This window comes from Macrobrachium rosenbergii, chromosome 55 (assembly GCF_040412425.1).
Source record: "Macrobrachium rosenbergii isolate ZJJX-2024 chromosome 55, ASM4041242v1, whole genome shotgun sequence".
NCBI lineage: Eukaryota > Metazoa > Arthropoda > Malacostraca > Decapoda > Palaemonidae > Macrobrachium > Macrobrachium rosenbergii.
This window is the reverse complement of record NC_089795.1, coordinates 53174485-53196722: the sequence shown is the minus strand read 5'-3', so window position 1 is coordinate 53196722 and position 22238 is coordinate 53174485. Positions and strand designations below refer to the sequence as shown.

The 22238-nt window shown below is 36.9% G+C and overlaps 2 protein-coding genes across 4 annotated transcripts in view; one reads left to right on the top strand and one right to left on the bottom strand.

Annotated features, from left to right (window-relative positions):
- lsn (vacuolar-sorting protein SNF8) overlaps positions 1 to 22238 on the bottom strand; it is an 81950-nt gene that overhangs the window by 11519 nt on the left and 48193 nt on the right. For 2 of the 3 annotated variants that reach the window (XM_067098538.1, XM_067098539.1), the window contains exon 4: positions 1722 to 1887. In XM_067098538.1, coding sequence (XP_066954639.1) covers positions 1722 to 1887 — 166 coding nt within the window. Of the gene's footprint in view, positions 1 to 1721; positions 1888 to 6927; positions 7054 to 22238 lie in introns of those variants that run through there. The other variant, XM_067098541.1, reaches the window with a different exon arrangement.
- Positions 17303 to 22238, top strand: part of LOC136835258 (uncharacterized) — a 15973-nt gene continuing 11037 nt past the window's right edge. Inside the window, exon 1 of the mRNA XM_067098537.1 lies at positions 17303 to 17779. Within this exon, the coding sequence (XP_066954638.1) occupies positions 17710 to 17779 (70 nt within the window). The 5' untranslated portion in view covers positions 17303 to 17709. The remainder of the gene's footprint in view (positions 17780 to 22238) is intronic.

The window sequence follows — 22238 nt, the reverse complement described above, 5'->3', positions numbered from 1 at the left end:
TGCTGCTCCCCTTAATAGTTAAACAATATGGCACTGCATGAAAATATTTAGCTTACACAGCATAAGATATTAAGCATCTTAAATAATTATCTTCTACCATTCATACTACCTCTGCGTGGGTGTAAGTTTAGACAGAGCACTATAAATTCAAACTTTCAAGCAAGGGACAACTGGCAGAAGCAAATTATTTTAATACCAAGGTTCATGTGCTGAAATACACAGGAATAGCCCAATGTGATTTTTTTTCAAGAAAACAGCCATGCCAATCTATACAGTTGCCCTTCTTGATTGGTTTATATCAAATTATAGTAAACAATACTGAAATAGGTAAAAAAAAAAAGGATACCATAATCAGTGATGTGAAAGAGACATAAAGGGAACTGTCAAAGAATAAATCAAGTTATCTGTGTATGATGTCTTAAGGAAAGTCATTTACACATCAACTGCTTAGCACAGAAACTGTCAAAGAATCCATCAAGTTATCTGTGGATGATCTTAAGGAAAGTCCTTTAAACATCAACCCCTAATCGCACAAGCTGTCAAAGATTACATCTAGTTATCTGTGGATAATGTCTTATAGTAAGTCCTTTACACATCAACTACTTGGCAGAGAAACTGTCACAGAATAAATCAATTATCTGTGGATGATCTTACGGAGAGACCTTTACACATCAACTGCTTAGCTCAGAAACTGTCACAAAATACATAAATTTATCTGTGGATGATGTCTTATGGAAGGTCCTTTATGCAAAACTGCTTAGCAGAAAAAGTAAAAAAATACATCATGCTATGCGTAAATGATGCCTGAAGGAAAGTCCTTTAGTCCTTTACACATCACCTGTCAAAGAATACATCAAGTTACCTGTTGATGAAGTCTTAAAGAAAGTCCTTGACAAGTCAGTGGTTAACAGGGAAACTCAAAGAAAACATCCAGTTATCTGTGGTTGATGCCTTAAGGAAAGTCCTTTACACATCAACTGCTTAAAAGAGAAACTCAAAGAAAACATCCAGTTATTTGTGGTTGATGCCTTAAGGAAAGTCCTTTACAAATCAACTGCTTAAAAGAGAAACTCAAAGAAAACATCCAGTTATCTGTGGTTGATGCCTTAAGGATGCTTAAAAGAGAAACTCAAAGAAAACATCCAGTTGTCTGTGGATGAAGTCTTAAGTAATGTCCTTTACACATCAATTGCTTAACAGAGAAACTCAAAGAAAACATCCAGTTAACTGTGGATGATGTCTTAAGGAAATTCCTTTACACATCAACTGCTTAAAAGAGAAACTCAAAGAAAACATCCAGTTATCTGTGGATGATGTCTTAAGGAAAGTCTTTTACACATCAATTGCTTAACAGAGAAACTCACAGAAAACATCCATTTGTCTGTGGATGATGTCTTAAGGAAATTCCTTTACACATCAATTGCTTAACAGAGAAACTAAAAGAAACATCCATTTATCTGTGGATGATGTCTTAAGAAGACTAACAGAAAGAAATGACATACAAGGTTATGGCATTATTACCTCTTCTTCCATTTTATTACCTTGACATTCTTCCCTACCTTATTTGTTCAATAACGGTTAATTTCATGGTACTGTATATAATTTGAGTAAAAAGTATATATAATACATTCTGTCAACAAGAACAGTAAGATGGAATTATTCTGCAAGTTTGAATGACAATAACTGTATGATACTCATACTCATACAACTGGACTACTGACCCAGATATTTGGTTGTCTTGACGCCGTCTGTGATTAAGTTTCCTAATGACCTCTTCAAGGGAGAGAACTCCACCATTGCGATGACTAGTTGCCACACACAACTCTACAATTTGTACTCCTAACTCATAATAAAAGTCACCAACACCCAGCATCTCACACCAAAAACCTGAAACAACAATGTTGTCATTTATCATGAATATTTTTATGGTGGAAAAGGTTACAAGTTCAACTCATCAAGCTTGAGTCTGAAATACAAAAATAAGACATCAGTGGATTATAATTATATACACTTCAACTACTCTGAAGCACTAAATATGCAAAACAGAAATGATAATTTATAGTTTCAGATGTATGCACTGGTAAGAATTATATGTATATGAAAAAATATGAAAACACTGTTTATACAACAGCCATCGATTGAGTTCTTATTTTCTTTTAAATTTAAGATTCTACCATTCATTTTTCCTCTACAGTCTATATCATTTATAATGATGTATGTACATATTCTTAGCACTGAGGACCATCATCATTATGCTACCAGATATCGTAAACAAATCAATCGGTCAATATTCTATATCAAAGGTAAAATGTACAAACATTTATTCTTAGGAGCCGAAAATGACTTATATCCCAAACAGGAGGTGCATGCATCATCCTTTAGCATGGTCATTACAGTATAGTTATTCTGTATTCTGTGTAGGTCAAACTTTGTCAATTCATAAATTTGAATGAGCTATTCTATGTTAAAAAGAGGTGCAAATTACTTTTTCTGTAATAAAAGTAATTATTTGGATACTTACCTATTGTTCAAGTTAGCTTATATCTTCACAACATTACGCAAGATCAGCATTTAAAATACACAGAAGAATAGTGGTTGGCTGACCAAGATGGACTGTCTATAATCCCCGGTTTCCCACCAAATAGTCTTGGAATGGTTACATTCTTGTCAGAATTCTTCCTGACCACCTTCTAAGATGTGGGGAGGTTTGGTAAGCTTCTGCTTTAACAGTAGGCAAGTAATCAAGTAATTAATTTTATTATAAATGAATCTTACCTACCGTTACAGCTAGCTGACTACCACACTCAGTGAGGATGGTGGGTTAGTGCAGCCCGAAAAATATCCACTTAGCCAAGTGAACTAAAAGCTTTTTCAATGGGAAAAAAGATTCTTAACATTCTTAACTGTTGTGTGATCCATCCTGGCAAGTATTGCCACCAGATGGTGGATACACAGGATGGCATAAAGTCCTCATTGCAAGACTTGTCGAAGAATGCTGACAGGAGTACTAGTTACTCCTGGGCCAGAGTTGAAAGCCCACAACTGTAAGTCCAAAACTAAACACAACTACCACCATCAGATATGAAGGTACACTCCTATATGCCATTGTGCACATTCATGCTCCCCAAACTGCAGAAGAGAGGAAGATTACTGTCATATATGGTTCAGGAGAAAATTGTCCCCCCTTGAATGACAGGATTAAGGGCTTTGCAATTCTCATACAGAATTTTGACTTCTGATCAATATTGTAAGGCAAAAACTGAGTTACACCTCTGAGCTGTGTTACAACCTTCTCTAGTGAAAGGTTTTTAAATATTAAAAGACATGCTTGCAGTATGCATGTTGTAACGTTTACTTTTAAAAAAGGTATAAGATCAAAATCCAGTTCTGTATGCACTGACTTATCTAAGCAACACAGTAAAAAGGGCAAAGCATTCTTGTACACAGGGGTGTTTGGCCTTCTCTTACCACAGAACAGATTCCTGATGCCTCCTCTCAAAGGTTAAAGTCTGTCCAGGTAAATCCTTTGAGCTCTAACTGGACACAGCAGAGTTCTTATTCATTGCCTATCAAAGCAATTAAATTAGGCACCATCACAAATTTGGAAGAGGTTTCGTTTTGACATCACTTTAGCCTTAAACAATGGAAGAATGTCAAATAACACTATCACGCTTACCAGGAATATCTCCCATGAAGAATTGTCGGAAGGGGATTTATATATGATAAATGAATTGGTATCGCCAGACACGAACCTCATACAATTCATCGGAGATATTCCCTGAGGTAGCATGAATTTGATATTAAGCGACATTTGTAGCTTCATGATTGTATATAAATCACGGTGTGATAAAAAAATTTCATAATAAGAGCTACGGTTCCAAACGTACCAATGAACTGTCATGGTGGAGGTGGGTCATTGCTGAGGTTGGCATAATTTCCCCGCCACGACGGGTAAAATAGTACAGCCTACTCGCAAAGACTTATACCTCTCTTGATAGCTCAATGGGTAGTGTCTACTTGAGCCATTGAATAGGTTTCGTGGTCAAGGGTTCCGTGGTCCCAATGATACCAATTCATTTATCACTTATATAAATTACTTTCATTGCACAATTCTTCATCGAGATATTCCTGAGGTAGCATGAATTTGATATTGCTTACATTTGTAGCTTCATGATTATATATATATATATATTTTTTATAAATATTACTGCTGTTCGGCCCTGTAACATTTGTCTGTAGTAATATCAGCTTGACCAAGACAGGAAAAGCCTTTGTCCTGCATTAGAGCCTTCCTCAGTTCAAACTTTAACGTCCAAAAGTAGCAAAGAGCCCAGTAGCATTAGGTATCTAACCCCCATAAGAAAAACTTCCATATCCGACCTTACGATAGGTGGTCTTAAGCATTTTCTACCTGTTCTGCTCAACGGATGTGTTGACAAAATTTCAGGCCCCGAGGCATCTACGGCTGCCCCTGTTTGCAACCCAGCGCTGGTCAGACGAGAGAGATTTTAACTATCGCGGTGAGCAGACGTCTTTCTTCCCGGCACGGGAATTCCTCGGTCTCTCTGTCTTTTTTTGTCTATGTTACTAAGTGAAGTGGCGAATCAATCCCAGAATTTCTGATTGACAGTTGATGCGCAACAACCTTCGTATAACGGTAAGTCTGGAATTTTAGTTCATCCTTCGTCGAAGTACCTTATCTTCCACTTTATTTCAGTTTTCCTTGTTTCATTCTCCAGCCACCATTTACGGTAGATGCTTTTACGAAGTCTAGATTAAGCCAAATTATTATAATGTCTAGCTTCATCCAAATTATTCCAGTAAGACTAGGGGATTAGGGCAAGCAAGTCATTTCACCCTTTATGCATGCTTTGTGTCTTGAATCCATTGTTTGGAAGAACTACAGATTTTGTATTTAATACCATCTTAACGAAGTAGAGATTTTTCTGCATCCCCAGTTGGCGACGCTTATCATAAAGTCTTTATTCCTTGAATATTCTCTGTCAAGGTTAATTACCCTTAACTGGCGAATTGGTTAATATAAAACGACTGTCTCTGAGGTTAATTCGTAGCTTCATGACAGGTTACGGTGTCCTGGCATGCAGGGCCACAAAAATTACGTGAATCAAGTAATAAACTGATCAGCCAAGATGCACTTCTCAAATAGCATATATATATATATATATATATATATATATATATATATATATATATATATATATATATATATATATATATATATATATATATATATATATATATATATATATATATATATATATATATATGTATATATATACAGGCAGTCCCTGCTTATCGGCGTCATTGGTTAATGGCGTTTTGGTTCTACGGCACTTGGCTAACGACATTGTTGGCCAGATTTTCTGTGCCAGTAAGTGATTTTCGGTGCCGGTAAGAGGTTTATTGGTGTTGGTAGGCGGTTTATCGGCGTTGGTAGGCGGTTTATTGGTGTCAGTAAATGATTTATATATATATATGTACTTGTATATATATGCCAAGGAAATCATCAAGGATGACGATGCATGTGACAGCTGCATTCTTCCACATATGTGGAAATAAGCAAATGCCAAAGTGATCAGGAGCTCCATGGAACCAGAGTTCCACACTGGCAAAACTATACAATATCCGGAGGTATAGGAACAGATGAAACTGACAATTGATCATTGGCAAGATGTCACTAACGATTTAACGATTCGCTCATAACTGATGGGCAAGTTTCTTTTACTGCATCAAAATACTGCTCGTCATCCCACAGAATATGTAAATAATTGCAATGAAATCGATTTTATGACAATTAAATGTAGTCAAATTTCCTGAAATCAATATGAAATACCAGTCTGCATAGCTCTGAGACGGTCTTTGTGCTTAAATTTAGGATGGTGAACATGCTTGACAATATCAGATGGTCATTATCATTGTCTGTAATTCAAGTGCACCGATTTAAAGGCAGACATTCCTTGAGACACCTCCGTGATCAGGTGAACCTAATTTACGAAAAACCACATTGCAGCATCACCGAAAACTCCTTACGTAATTTATATTTTCCTATTTTTCTTATCATTTTTAGAGATGTGTATTATGATTTTATTTCAGGTGGTAATACACTTCCTTTTGATAATTAGCAGAACTTATTTTAGCTCGGTAAAACAACCATTGTTAAATTATTGAATATCAAAAGAACCACAGATTAACCAAATACCTGAAACCATTGCCAACTAATCAGCTTCAAGGCATGGCCATGACGTAGACAGTGGGCAAGGATTAGCTGCAACGAGCCATGGCTTTTACTACAGTTAAGCTACATCAGGCAACTTCAGCCTACCATCTTCAATGTAGTCTTCAATTGGGCTATGTCAACATTTTCACAAATCATGATAGTGGTCACCTACTGCAGTTCTTCCACTACTGCAGTACTGGCTGCCTTTTACTTAAACTTCTGCCGGTCTTTGCTCTTAGAAAGCACAGTTTATGGCTAGATATTTTGGTTTGTGACACATAAAGCGCCTGCCTTCACTTTTGTTGGTCTGCATCTGTTCAGCTGTTCTCTAGTCCTTGGGTTTCTGGATACCCTCACTAGACTTCTTCACTGGCTTCTGGGATTCCACTAAGCTTATCCCATGAGCCTCCAAATACCACTCCACAAGCTTCACCATCTTGCCAACGTCTTTTGTATTCTTTCCTTGAGGAATAGTGACACCTCAGTTGAACATGTCCTGATCAGCAACTCTGCCAAAACATACAACTCTTTTCTGCATTCAGCTATTTCAGCTATTCCGTGGCCTAGCTAAAAACTGGTATGCACTGTGACCATGTTCTGGCCTAGACACACATAATTTCTTCTTAAATCCCTCCTCAGTCCTCTCACATCTTTTTTAATAATGCTAGAAAAAACTTGCAGACCCTTACTTGTTAGTAATGGACTTGGACAAACAGCCCACTCATCCCTCTGACAACCTTGGACCTCTGCGAACCTTTCAAATCTTTTGATGAAAAATGTCTGTTTCATTGTGCTTTTCATCGAAGGTAGCTTGGGCTTTGCAGCGACTATAGAGGTGCCAGTACTGCTTACCTGTCTTTTAGTTTCGACCTTGAGTTTTATTTTTTGGAGCTCAAGTTCCACTGTCTTTCAGATTCTTGTCTTGCTTCCTCTCTTACTTTCTCTTCATAAGCTCACTGCTTTTCACTTTCTTCTCTATCTCTCTGTTGCTCTGTGAGGGCTGTATTTTGCTGTTCAGTTATGAATTCCTTCCTTTACTTCATGTCCTAAACCGATCTCACTGGCCAGGTAAACAAGTTTTGTTAACTCAGTTGCCATGTTGAAGTATAGGCTAATTACCTTACGGGGCAGCTAACACTAAAAAAAATCACACCAATCACTACCACCGAAACAATCCGGGTCAGTGTACCAATTTTAATGTCATACAATGTGTGTAAGGAGGCTTGATGGCGATAGTGGCCAAAAGCTTTAAAAATACAATTGAAACATTTAGTAAAAGATAGAATATAAAATTTATTCGCAACACTAAGCATGATATGTTTCCCCTTGACACAAATAGTAATTTGGGGAAATGGTCTGGCAGGGTCTTTTCCTTAGAACATCTTGCTTTCAGATAACACTAAACATAAATTCCTTTGAACTAAAATACTTTATTCTCCTTCATGCGTGAGACAACTGGGGAAGACATCAAGATTGCCTTCTGACTGTTTGCCAGGTCTCTCAGCTCTGGATGTTTTGGTATATAAAATGCATTACCTCAAGGAAACGTTACGTAACCATGGTAAACTTGGGCAGTCTGGAAATATCTTGAATTATCAGATTACGTGAAACTTCTCAGAAAATTGTAATTAATATGTTTTAAACATAAAATAAAAATCAACAAAATTTTACTAATATTTTATTGAACCACTGTTTACTCAAAACTGCAACAGAGAACAGTGATACGGGGAACTCTACAAAAGAAAAAAAAATAATCTCCTAGTTTAAAGCAGTACTTTGAAAGTGTGGACACCATCAATTTTCACCATCTTTAGCATTCTCACAACCAAAGTGAACAGCAATTTCAACAGCAAAGTGAAAAGGCAATTAAAAGGAAATGAAAACCTCACAAAAAAGATGTGTGGAACCTCTCCACTGCTATTGTGTACGTATGGAACTATAAAAAAAAAATTTTTTTCCCGCTAGGCCACTTATTAGTTCAATTGGTTCCGCATCTTATAATTTAGCAAAGTACCTAGTGGATATTTTTAAGCCAGTGGTTGGTACCATCTCTGATGGTAATATAAGAAATAATGAAGACTTGATAAATAAATTGAATAGTGTGCATACTAACAACGACTCCAGGCTCGTGAGTTCTCATATGGTATTATTCTCCATGATTGCTGGATGTCCCCCGAACATATACAGTATGTTGGGAATTTCTTCTATTATATATCAGTCCAATGTCAATGATTCTAGAAATAAAGTCCAAACCGGTCAGGGCCTACTCCCAGTATGTTTTTTTTTTTACTGCACCAGCAGTTTAATTTATACACACACAAACACAGATATAAGGGTATATATATGTATATATATATATATATATATATATATATATATATATATATATATATATATATATATGCGTGTGTGTATGAGAGAGAGAGGAGAGAGAGAGAGAGAGAGAGAGAGAGAGAGAGAGAGAGAGAGAGAGAAAGCAAACAGTTAACACAACCAAATACTCATATCTACATGAAGTCACAGAATTAAAATACACCAAAAGTGAAAATCTATAACACATACGACCTAAAGTAACCACTAACTCTCCTCAGTGGTTTAAGAAAATTATCTCAAGGTTCTTGTGGTTACAGAAAAATGGACGTGAACAATGCTAACTGTTCTTACAGATAATCATGGGCAGTTTTCGGAAATGATAAAAATAACATATGACTACTAATATCAACTGGAATGTCTGTGTGAGCATATACATAAGATTGCATACTATATTATAATATATATTATATATATATATATATATATATATATATATATATATATATATATATATATATATATATATATATATATATATATATATATATATATATATATATATATATATACATATACACACACATACATACATATATATGTATGTATGTGCATACATATATAATATATATCATATATGTATATATAATATATATATATATATATATATATATATATATATATATATATATATATATGTATATATTGTTACATAGTGGTGCACTCTAGGAAGAGAGAACTATTTTTTGGTGGTCTGCTGGTTTGGTGCTAGAGCTGCCTCTCATGGTGCAGTAACATCTATAAACAGAGTTCATCTTTTATCTAAACACCTGGGTTAAATCTCAAGTGCACAAGAATGCACATCCCTGTGACGTGTGTCAATATAAATCCATCACTTCTAGAAAATAATTATTAATTGCCTGGTACTGGCTCCACAACTGTTTACCTGAACAAAACATGCCTGGTTAATTCACTCACTCTCTCCCTTTCAGATGTGACTTATGAAGGATGTCCCCAAAGATGGAGTTCCTTATCCCTTTGGACTCCAGCACTTCATACTATTTCACACTTGGAGAGTGGACAGGCATCATGCGCACTATGTTTAGTTCTCACAAGACTATACCTTATCACAATAGTAGGTTAAACCTGAACGGATTAAAAGCAAGGACTTTTCAATAGTAATACTGATGTTCTGCACTTTACAATTCACTTAACAAATAAAACATAAAAATTAAAAAAAAAAAAAAAAAAACTACACATTACATGACTACAAAAATGAAACAAGTAAAAAATGCGCCGCAGTTTCTTCGGCGCAATCAAGTTTTCTGTACATCGTATAATCAAGGCCACCAAAAATAGATCTATGTTTCGGTGGTCTTGGTATAATGCTGTATGAGCAGCGGCCCATGAAACTTTAACACGGGCTGGTGGTGGCCTATCCAATATCGTTGCCAGAAGCACGAATATGGCTAACTTTAACCTTAAATAAAAAACTACTGAGGCTAGAGGGCTGCAATTTGGTATGTTTGATGATTGGAGGGTGGATGATCGACAAACCAATTTGCAGACCTCTAGACTCAAAAGTTTTTAAGATCTGAGAGTGGACAGAAAAAGTGAGAACAGAAAAAAGTGCGGACGGGCAGACAAAGCTGGCACAATAGTTTTCTATTCAGAAAACTAAAAAGAAAAGTAGTTGATCATTAATAAACAAAATGACTGGAATTAATGTTACTCAAGTCTCAAGCAAAAATGACAGGTTATCTTCTACAGGACCCACTAAATCAATCAATGGCAACAATTAAACCACATTACTCACTAAAGACTTTAAAATGCAGAATGATTACACGAATAATTCTCGTAGGTTAGACATTAACATAAAATGAAAACATCTCATCAAAAGACTTTAAAGCACTGATTACAAATAACTTTAGAAGGCGAAGACTGAGTGACACGTATGACCCGTTTGGTTTCAAAGGAAAACTCACGAGAGGTACAGAGGTTTCGATGTGGTCTGAATATTTAACGGGGGAACTAGCTGTTGCTGAAGAGTGATTAAGTATCGACAACTGATAGTCGTTTGGAGCTTTGGCAAATATTTTTAAATCTTTGTAAACTATGTTGTATTTACATTTTTTGGCGTGCTGAGAAAAACCGCACACAGACAGACTGACACGCAAGAAAAGTTCAATTATTATTATTATTAATAAAATAGTTTAACCCGACCACTGAGTTGATTAACGGCTCTCATAGGGCTGACCCTAAAGATTAAAATGAAATGGTGTGTCAGGTCTGGGCCACTGGCCAAGCACTGGGACTAAATGATAAATGACAATAAAATAAAAAAAAAAAATTGCAAAAAAGGATATGCTTCCACACTGAACACATGCACAAATTACATACTTTCACTCACATTTCCATCTGCACAATTAAGAAAGAAAAAAAAACTAATGGTAAAAATCAGAATAAGTTAAGATTTTTAAAATTCGTATTATTTTTATTTATTAAATGCTCGTGGGCTTTTGTATTTTCATATATTAATCTTTATGTTTTATCAATTAATTTACACTTCCTCATGAATATTAAAATCCGAACTGAAAATGTAGTTTTTTAGTTCACTGGTATTTCAACTTTAGAGAAGCTTATTCAATATTAAAATCAACGAAAGTGAAATTAAAAAAAAAATTATTTTAACAAAAATGAAGTGAAATAATTACGCAGGGCAGCTGAAGCTGACGAGGCCCGCCCAACCCATCCCTATCACCGCTTCAGGTCCTCCCACCCAATAAGCAACCGCCCCGAAAAATAAACCATGGTATCCAATACCCAGCCACTCAAAAGCAATTTACAAATAACAGCCGCGAAAGCTCCCATGCAGACAAGGGCCCTCCCAAGTCAGTTCAACCTCCCCCAAAAAAAGCTTACTCCTGCCTACCACCCACTCAGTACCCCGTTCCCAGTTTGTTTATGATTGTAAGCAGTGTTACCACTGACTCTCCGCCCATCACGCATTGCCAATAATCCATGTCCTTTGTTTGTAAATATTCATGTATTGTACTATATATATATATATATATATATATATATATATATATATATATATATATATATATATATATACACACACACACACACACACACACACATTATGGTGCTGGAGGACTCCCAATAATGTTGAGTTTTAGATAAACTGAAAACTTGTAAATGAGGGACTACTGTACACAGCATATAATGTATATATACATGCACACACACACACACACACACACACACACACACACACATATATATATATATATATATATATATATATATATATATATACATACATTTACATACATAATAATTTTATCACATATACCGTGACTATTTTTTATATCTACAAACATTAAGCTACAAATGTCATTTAACGTCCAATTCACTCTACTTCGGGAATATCACAGAAGGAGAATTAAATCTGATAAACGACTGGGAACCTGGGAGATTCAAACACCCGGCAGTATGGTTCTACGACTTCCAGTGTGGGTAACCACTACGCTGTCAAGAGAGGTATAAGTTGATAGCGACTCTGTCGTACGCATCCCCGTCGAATGCAGGTTTTCGTCGATATCATCCCACCTCCACCATGACAGCTGACTGGTACGTTTAAAACACGTAGCTATTTCTGTATTTTCATCACATACAGATTAACTTTTTTCATTTAATATCCAATTTGTTCTGCTTTGGGAATATCACTGAAGGGCAATTATCTCATAAAAAATTTGGCAGCTAGAAGATTCGAATGCCCATCAGTACGGATCAAAAACTTTCAGTGACATTAACCACAAGGTTGTCAAGAGAAGTGTAAGTATGGCAACTTATACCTCTCTCTACAGCCTAGGGGTTACTGTCAATGCAAGTCGTTGATCTGTACTGTCAGGCACTTGAATCTCCCAAGTACTGAATTGTTTATCAATTTTAATTCATCTTCGATGATACTCCTGAAGCAGAGCGAATTGTTTATTAAACATTTGTACCTTAATGTTTGTGATATATATATATATATATATATATATATATATATATATATATATATATATATATATACTATATATATCATAAAATCATAACCATTATGAGTTACGAAGAAGAATGTAATGTACATCAAAACAAACGGATGCATGCTCTATCTTTCCGACGTCACACTATTTGAAAACACAAAATTATAACCAATTTATTTGGGGGGAAATTTCAGAGGCCTGGTTCTCAGGTAATGTGAAGTTAAATCATTCCAAATATGGAGTAAATTTTCTTTTAAATGGGCTCCATGAAGATCTTGAACAAATTCAAATACTGCCCATTATAAACAGCCATCAAGTTTTACTTTTTATCAATATGACTACAAATTGGAGTTTACGTTGCACCCCATTCTTTAGTCCTACTTATATGATGAAAAATGGAACAACTCTGATATCCGTATTTTACAGGTCGCTATAACAAAAATTTTCTTGGGAAAACTTTCTAGTAAAGCCCACGTGATTTCTCTTACTCTGCGGTAACATGTTGTAGGCTAACTACGTTGTTTTACAGAATAGGGAATGAAGAGGCGTGGCATGATGACTGAATACTGGAAGTCATAGCAAATGTGCCAGAGAAAGATGACCTGACTGATGTGGTAACTCATGTACTTGCGTTAGTTGTAATGAAAACATTTAGTTTGCATCTCCTCAATGGGCTGGAGAAAGAAACTGGTAAAAGACTTGGGGATGAACGGTTTTAGAAACGACAAAAGTTACACAGATCAGATATCTGTATTAAGACATGTATTTAAAAATACTATCCTGACGGCTTTGTTGATTTTGAAAGGGTAATGATAGTGACCACAGAGCAATATTAAGGAAGGCCTTGCGTTACTACGGCATTACCGCCACATCAGCAGAGTTAATTGACATTATATAATGACGAAGTAGATGCAAGGTGATGGAGTCTTGTCCGGTAAATTTGGTAAATAGTGTTATTCCACCTTTATTGTTAGCTCTTCTCAAAGACTTTATAATGAAAAAGTGGTGAGGAACTGACACACAATGGTGAAAGGAGGCTTTATGGTAGCAGTGGCCTGTGGCTTTAAAAATGGTAAGATTAAAAGAGTTAAAGCCAAAAATATCTAATTTACTCATAATACTGCACACAATGATTTTCACTTTGTCTGATCATAACTCGAAGATGTGGCCTGAGAGGGGTCTTTTCCTTAGAATGGCTCCTTGCTTCCAGCTAACGCTAAAATAAATTCCTTTGAACTGAAACAACGTATTCTCCTTTAGGCTTGACATGACTGTGAGAATGTCAGGATTTCCTTCTGCCTTCTGTCTGTCTGTCTGTCTGTCTGTCTGCTCTCCTCTCTCTTGCTCCTTGGCTGTTATGCAGAGTTGCTACCGCTGGTCCCAGATCTAGTACAGACCTGCATTACCACAAGTAGCAGTTCCTCGTTGGACGAGTCGATATCGTTCTCGGCTAGCACTTTGCTGGGCCTGCGTTCGATTCTCCGACCGGCCAATGAAGAATTAGAGGAATTTATTTCTGGTGATAGAAATTCATTTCTCGGTATAATGTGGTTCGGATTCCACAATAAGCTGTAGGTCCAGTTGCTAGGTAACCAATTGGTTCTTAGCCAAGTAAAATAAGTCTAATCCTTCTGGCCAGCCCTAGGAGGGCTGATAATCAGCTCAGTGGTCTGGTTAAACTAAGGTATACTTAAACCACAAGTAGCAGTTACATACGTAATCCTGGTCAGTCTGGAAATGTCTTGTAAAAAACCTCTAAGAAAACTGTAATTAACTTACTTTTAAACATAAATAAAAATTTTACAAAATTTCACTAACATCTTAATCAAAAACGTTTCTTCAAACTAAACTTAAGTATGAATGTAACATATATCCATATGAAGTTTCTCCAAAATAGAACAACAAAGAAATGGTGCCAGAGGGAACTAGAAAAAAGAAAAACATAATCTCATTTTGTTTTGACAGAGATGGTAGAGAAGGTTTAGACAGAAGTTGCAACTGAAACTTGACATACTTAGAATATGAAGATGCTGTAATAAAAAAAAACACCACAAGGCCTACAAAGCTGCTTAATAGACTGCACATATATCTAGATAGATGGGACTCAAGATAATTCTCAAAAACATAAGTAGCGAGAACAAAATATGCAAAAATGATATCCAAAACAGGTTCTCTTGAGCTGGAAGTTAGCGAGCGACTAAATAAGCCAATTCATACAGTGGGCAACCTAAATCAGATTTGGAATGAAACAAACTGAAATTGCTTATGAAAGAAAGGTTAAGCATCCGTCTAGTAAGATCTGTATTGCTACACGGACATGAATCATGGTATGACACTGAAGCAATATCCAAAAGATTCTGACACTGAGGACAAAACTTTACAAAGAATATCGAGATGAGATGAGGTGGTAGGAGAGAGTACGAAATGATACTAAACGGGAATTTATGAAAGTTCCATAAGTAGATGTGACAGTGATGACAAGGGAGATGGGGATGGCTTGGACACAGCCTTTGCACGACGCCTGGGAGAACAGTACGTGACAGTGTCACCTGAGCTTCTCTGGGCTCCAGGAGAGTTGGAAGACCCAATTTTACTTGGATGAGAACCATAAGATTGCCGGAGACTGGAGAAGACTAAAGATTTGCAAAAGAAACAGCCTAGAAAAGCCTTGAGTGGCGCAATTTTACGTCACTTGGTATTTAATATCAAATGTCTGAAAAAATCGACATAAATATTCCGTTAGAATAAAAAAAATGGTCTTTATGTGCACCTAAGTGAAAAATCACATATGACTGATTGGTCCCATAGCAGAAAAGTATATAAAAGATGATAACTATTGCTTCCAGAAATCTTGCAGGACCCGCATTTGATAAAGTTAACAAAGGGAAATTATATCAATTAAAGCCAGTTCTATAGAGTCTTGACCAAATTCTGCACAGGATGTTTGAGAGAATTTAAAAGAGAAACTAACGAATCTCGATAATCCATCCTTGTTGATGTTCTTTGCCTCTCCTTGATTTATCCAGTACCCGAGTTAACCCTTGCCAGCTGTCCCTCACCTGAAAAGCAGCGACCTCACACGTAATGACCTTTTTAGGCATTAAAATGGTTACATAACCCGTCAGCCTTAGTTGGTTGTCTGGAAAACTGAGTCTCTGTAATCTTCTGTTCATCTTATATATTTACTTTGTCTAAAAATGCCTCAGAGTGAAGGTGAAAGACCTTACACTTGTATATTTCATCTTGTGTACATATTTGTTTATATATTATATCATTATTATTCCAATATATATATATATATATATATATATATATATATATATATATATATATATATATATTATTATATATATATATATATATATATATATATTATTATATATATATATATATATATTACTAACAGGACATCATTGAAACTGGATGTTACCTAGCGCAGTTATTTATTCAGAATATTACAAGCTTTCCAGGACTGACAGTCCTCATTGTCGAGTATCCTGGAAAGCTTGTAATTTTCTGAATGAGTAACTCAGCTAGATAACATCCAGTTTCAATGAGGTCCAGTTGGTAATTGTATTAATGCACAGAACAATTGTGTAAGTGATAAAGTTAACCTCTCTCTCTCTCTCTCTCTCTCTCTCTCTCTCTCTCTCTCTCTCTCTCTCTATATATATATATATATATATATATATATATATATATATATATATATATATATATAGTATATGTTTGTGCGTGTGTACAAAATTTTCTTACAGAGAATTTTTCAGAGACAAAAAGTAAATTTTTCCTCTGAGAAGCAGAGAGCAACAAGAATTACGCGGGACGTCCTCACGAAGGCTGCATTTCGACCTTCGAAGTTATGCGGACAAATTCCTGGCAACTACAATAATAGCCTGCAGGAAAATGATGCTAATAATGTCGATAATGGCAAGCAACAATAGGTATATTCGACGACAAAAATGCTTTCGGAAGCATGACTGAATAACGCCTACACCTTGTCAATAACTAAGCGTTTGAAGTAGCAAAAACAAATAACCTTTACGCGTTTAGGCATGGCATAAATTCTCCCTCTATGAGGATCATGAAGTACCGGTGTAACAAGGAAATAACACGGTGTGAGTGCACTCTCACTTCCAGCGAATCCTAGAAAGTGCCAAAATCTGCGAAAACATTCTCGCGAAGTGACGTAGGGCCTCTTCTCCCCGAGAGCCCAGAGTACGCGGTGAGACATCGGAAATTCCATGAAATCCTGCGGCCCTGTGACTCATCCGGCAACCCGGCAACTCTAGAGTAAAGGGGATGACTTCCTTCGCCCGACTCTCACTTGTTTACGTTCGTCGTCGTTTGGTTCTTTGGATTTATTTTCAATCAAATAATTCAACGCTATATAATATCGAAACTCGACGAGAAATCAATTTATCCGAGAAACCGGATGACACTTGTATCGTATAGCCTAACTAAATGATATAAGGACTATTTAATTCCTTGGGCTGAACGAAAACTTTAGCAAAATCGAGAGGTGTCGTGGGGAAGGGAAAAGGGAACTGGGGAGGAGAACTGGTTGGGTGCTGGAGGTCATAGGTGGGATGTTTGGGGAAGAGATGGGTGGAGGACTGGAGTCTGCATGTTACTGCCTGGAGGGAAGGAGGGAGAGAGGGAGGGAGGGAGGGTGGCATGGCGGGGGCGGGCAACAGGGCCAGCAAACATTCGCAGCAGAGCGACTGAAACCTTCCTTATACGTATATGACAGCGTCGGACGGCTGGGCCGGGCTGGCAAAAGCCGAGTAGTCTTCCTTTGACAGCGACACTGGGTGGGCGGGCGACGTCTGTCCACAACCTGGTCGTACCTTCATGCTGCTCTCATTACTCGCGCCCTCCGAGGTTTCGTGCAACTACCAAGTGATTAACAGAGTGAACTGAAGGATAAGTAAACAGTACACCAATCCACATCAAAGCACGAAATAGCAAAGTGCAAGTGTATCTACAAAAAGTGAATAGAACTAAGGTGAAACAACCAATGTAATCTAATGGTGCATACAGTGTCATTAATGAAGACAAAATCCTTGAAAACATAAAGAGCGCAACTACAGCTATTCTGTGCCAAAGAAACTTTCAGTACAAATGAAGAGCCCAGTGCCGCAAACTCTCACCATGAAGACTCCAGCGCTGTTGATATCATTATTCATCTCGGGTTAGTAAGACTTTATGTGAGTTTCTCTCTTTCTAATTAAGTGTGATGTGCAACAACTCTCTAATATACGTCAGTGAAAAGGATCTCTCTCCTAAATGCATATCCTTCATATTCACATCAATTTCCTCAAGTATGTGACAAATCGTCGTAACTTATTTAGATTATATGTTTCCTTTTCTTATTTCCTTATTCCTTTGGTTACTCACACATCTTATCATATAATGCATATGTACTATACATCCTGCAGTCTACTTCTAAAATCTATAAGAACTATAAATAAGAACTAGGAGATTTTCTCATTATGATCTGCAGCAAGGCAAATATCACAATGTATTTCACGCAAGTGGATATTTATAACTTCTATCCCCTCTTAAATGTAAAACAACTTGTGGGGGGGGGGAACCTGAAAGGTGAACAAGCCTGAAATTTACATAAAGCTTAAATGGAGACACATATGCGACAAACATACAACTACACTTAACACTGCCTTTCTGAAGGATGGACGGCCATCACTCAAATAACATCCTAGGACTAAAGCTATTTCCGGCTGACCTCCATTAATTCCAAGAAAACTCAGACACCTGAACACACTTCCTTCATTTGTCTTCACTTTCAAGTTGCTGAAATTTTGAAGTACAAATTTCTATATTTTACCGATACATGATTTTTTAATCTTACTTATGCTTTACTGTCCTACTTCAAGCGAACATACACGATCGCTGAATAATTGCTGAAAATGAGCGAAGCAGAGGTTACATGATCTGCGAAAACTCCCGCTCAAAATCTCAAGAGAAACAAGGTCTGCGCAACTCACACAACAAGAGGCCTTGTCAGTGATGTGACGCATACCTACCTACCTACCTAACCCCCCCCCCCCTCCCGCGCAACCCAGGGCCTAGGTATACCAGGACCGTGGCCCAACCTGCGTCAGGGGTTTGAACCGCATACAAGTTAAAGGCAAATTAATTTTCAGAGTTTTTTAAAAACATATTCTTGGCATCTGATCACCGGTGACGGACAACAGTGCTGTTGATCATTACAGGAAAAAGGGAACATTACTTTTCCTGTTTGTTTATATTTTTTAAGCGTGTATTACATCTTGGCTTAAATGCTGCTGCCATTTCTATTTTCAAAGGAGACATGGTTCCATTAGCATTCATAAATTTTAATTATCATAAGTAGTTACTTACATGTCAAAATACAGTAAAAATTCAAAATTGTATAATCAAGTGGCTGTGATGTAATTTTAGTTGAGGTATGATATAAACGAGTACAATAATTTTGGGTGAAGAAATTCTTTGTGCAAATGGACAAAAAGTCACTTCAGTTATGATTTTTCAACTATAATTGAACAAACATTAACATTACAAATGTTCATAAATAATTGTAGTATTTGCGACTAAGTTTTTCTGTACACACGGTCTTCATCCCAGATCCATCATTTATCAGAGACAACCATTACTGCAGCAGAGGTTTTTAAAGAAAAGCCACCGTGCGGAAAACTGTCTTACCTTCCATGCTCGAAATGGAATCGCTGTCAATTCCCTCCTTTTCATACCAGGTCCACTTGAACCACATCTATGCAATACAGATGTAACAGCTTTTCAACCAACTAACATACCATACAAAACAGTGGAAGTTAATTAAAGCAGTTATAATACATATATATTATATATATATAATATATATTTATATATCTCTATATATACATTAGTATATATATATATATATATATATATATATATATATATATATATATGTGTGTGTGTGTGTGTGTGTGTGTGAGTGTGTGTGCGAATGTGTTTAAATGTCTTTTTCACTATACTCCAACACTGTTCAATGAATTTTAAAAAGACTCCTAACGATGCTGGTGGGATCAAACATGGCAGCTGTCCTGTGATGAATTGGGTCAACATAACCTCGTTATCTGCCACCTGGTTTGAGAGTGGTAGGCAAAAAACTTCGGGGAGGCTTCATGGTCGCAGAGAATATGGGGGGGGGGGGAGCAGGAAACTTCCCTTCCTTGGCTGTCCCTTTAATTACTGTCATGCAATCACGATAGGCGGATGCAGAATGAAAAAAAAATCTATTTGATCGAAATCATTTTGGAGTAAGCAAGAGCATATTCATCTGTCACCTGTGTTCATAAATAATACTTTTAAATTTTTGAATGACAAAATCTAAACATTTTTTAACAATGTAGCATTCTAGAGAAGACAGATCCGGAGAGTTTCTCAATCACTTCAAAGTTTACAAACTAAAAAGAGGGTAACAATGACTGAAACGTTCCTACAGAGGGCAAAGTTTATCAACTGTGTTCTATACAAAGTTTTTTTTTTATTAATATGTGAATTCCCAATACAATGATACGGTTTTCTTACTAATATATGGATTCCCAATACAAGCATAACAGCGCGTGTCACCATAATAGTTTGCCCTCCTCTAAAGATAACAAATGCTCTAAGATTTTGCGTTGGTGAGCTTCAAGATTCGAGGAACGACTGAGGAGTTCGTGCTGGCGACTCCGGCACATCCTCAAACAACTAAAAAATGCGCAGAAGTTTCTTTGGCGCAATCGAGTTTTCTGTACAGCGTATAATGCTGTATGAAACTCTCAGCCGGCCGTGGTGGCCTGGGTTGTTGCAGTGCCATACGCACGATTTTGGCTAACTTTAACCTTAAATAAAATAAAAAAAACTACTGAGGCTAGAGGGCTGCAATTTGGTATGTTTGATGATTGGAAGGTGGATGATCAACATAACAATTTGCAGCCCTCTAGCCACAGTAGTTTTTAAGATTTAGGGGCGGGCAGAAAAAGTGCGTACGGACAAACAAAGCTATCTCAATAGTTTTCTTTTACAGAAAACTGAAAAATCTAACCTTGGTGGTCAACAAGAAAGCACGCTGGGGAGTGCTGATAAGTTATTGTAATCCAGTCACATATTTCTTTGCAGTCCTACAGCAGTATACAAAAACACACAGATATACTGCGTAGTTCGAAGACAGGCTATACAACTTTTTATGCCGTGCATCTGACCTTGGAAAGTCTGTTTCACCAACAGAGGTTATGCAGAATACTCCTTGATCAAATGATTAGAACTGATACGGTGTGCAGGCTATGGCACGAGCATTTGCATTATTATCCACTCCAAGAAAGTACATTCAGTATGCAAAACCTTGACAACCTTCTGAAAGCAGCAACGTACCTGCACAGACTGGTGCAACGCAACATTCATAAGGAAGTCATCAGGGATGCCGACGCGCACGACGGCTGCATTCTTCCACATACGCGGAAATGAGCAAATGTCGAAGTGATCAGGAGCTCCACGGAACCAGAGTTCCACACTGGCGAAACTAAACAATACCCGGAGGTATACGAACAGATGAAACTGACAGCTGATCATCGGCAAGACATTAATAACGATTTCGCTGAAGACTAAGGCGCAAGTTTATTTTACCGCATCAAAATATAAATGTCAAGACATTAGGTTACAAAGCACTGTGCGCCACCAAGTCTGCACTGAACGTAACGTTAAGAACAATGCAACCACTGAAATAAAAAATGACATACAAAAAATAATAATAATAATAATAATAATAATAATAATAATAATAATAATAATAATAATAATATCGGCAACCACAATGCAACAAGCGAACGATTTACAAAATATTATGGGTAACGTATCTAGAGTTAAGAAAATTATAACTCTGCATAAGCAGTACTGCTTACAAAAATCTAATCTCTCAAGTTAATGATGAGAGAGAGAGAGAGAATGTGGTAAATTCTTCCCCAATAAATAGCACACTTGAGTGTGTGTAAGCAACAGCTACCTTTGAGGTCAGCTTGCTTCTGGATGTGAGAGAGAAACCCGCAGGACATCTATCTGTTCAGGAACTGCTATTTTCTGGAAGGAGAGGAAGGTGATTCAGGCGGATATGACTAAGTCACTACTTATCAGATGGCACGTGAGAGGAAGACATAAAACAAAACACATTCATCAATACACACTTCACACTTTTTTGGCAGTTTATTTAGACAAAAAATACTTACTGCGACTCTCATACTGCAATTACAATACGAACTAACTTGTGCATGCCCGCTAACAGCATCAACCCCTCTACATACAACGTGCAGCAAACAGCCCGAAGACGAGGAAACAAGCCTTATGGTCCCCCAACAACAGAGCAGTCATAATGTACGTTGGGCGTGGCTCTTTTCAATCTCACAATATTCTGTTCCACACAAACGTCATTTCTGCTGACAGGTGTGGACGGCATCCTTTCCCTTCCACGATATACTACGATATTCAAATATTACGAATATCTCCAGATGCACTTTCTCGCTATGAAAGGTATCAGATATCATTAGTTCTGCCTAGGACAATTATCTGAATTGAGCACACAGTCCAGTCCGACAACCTCCATCTTAACGGCCTGTTACACACTCAAGAAAATA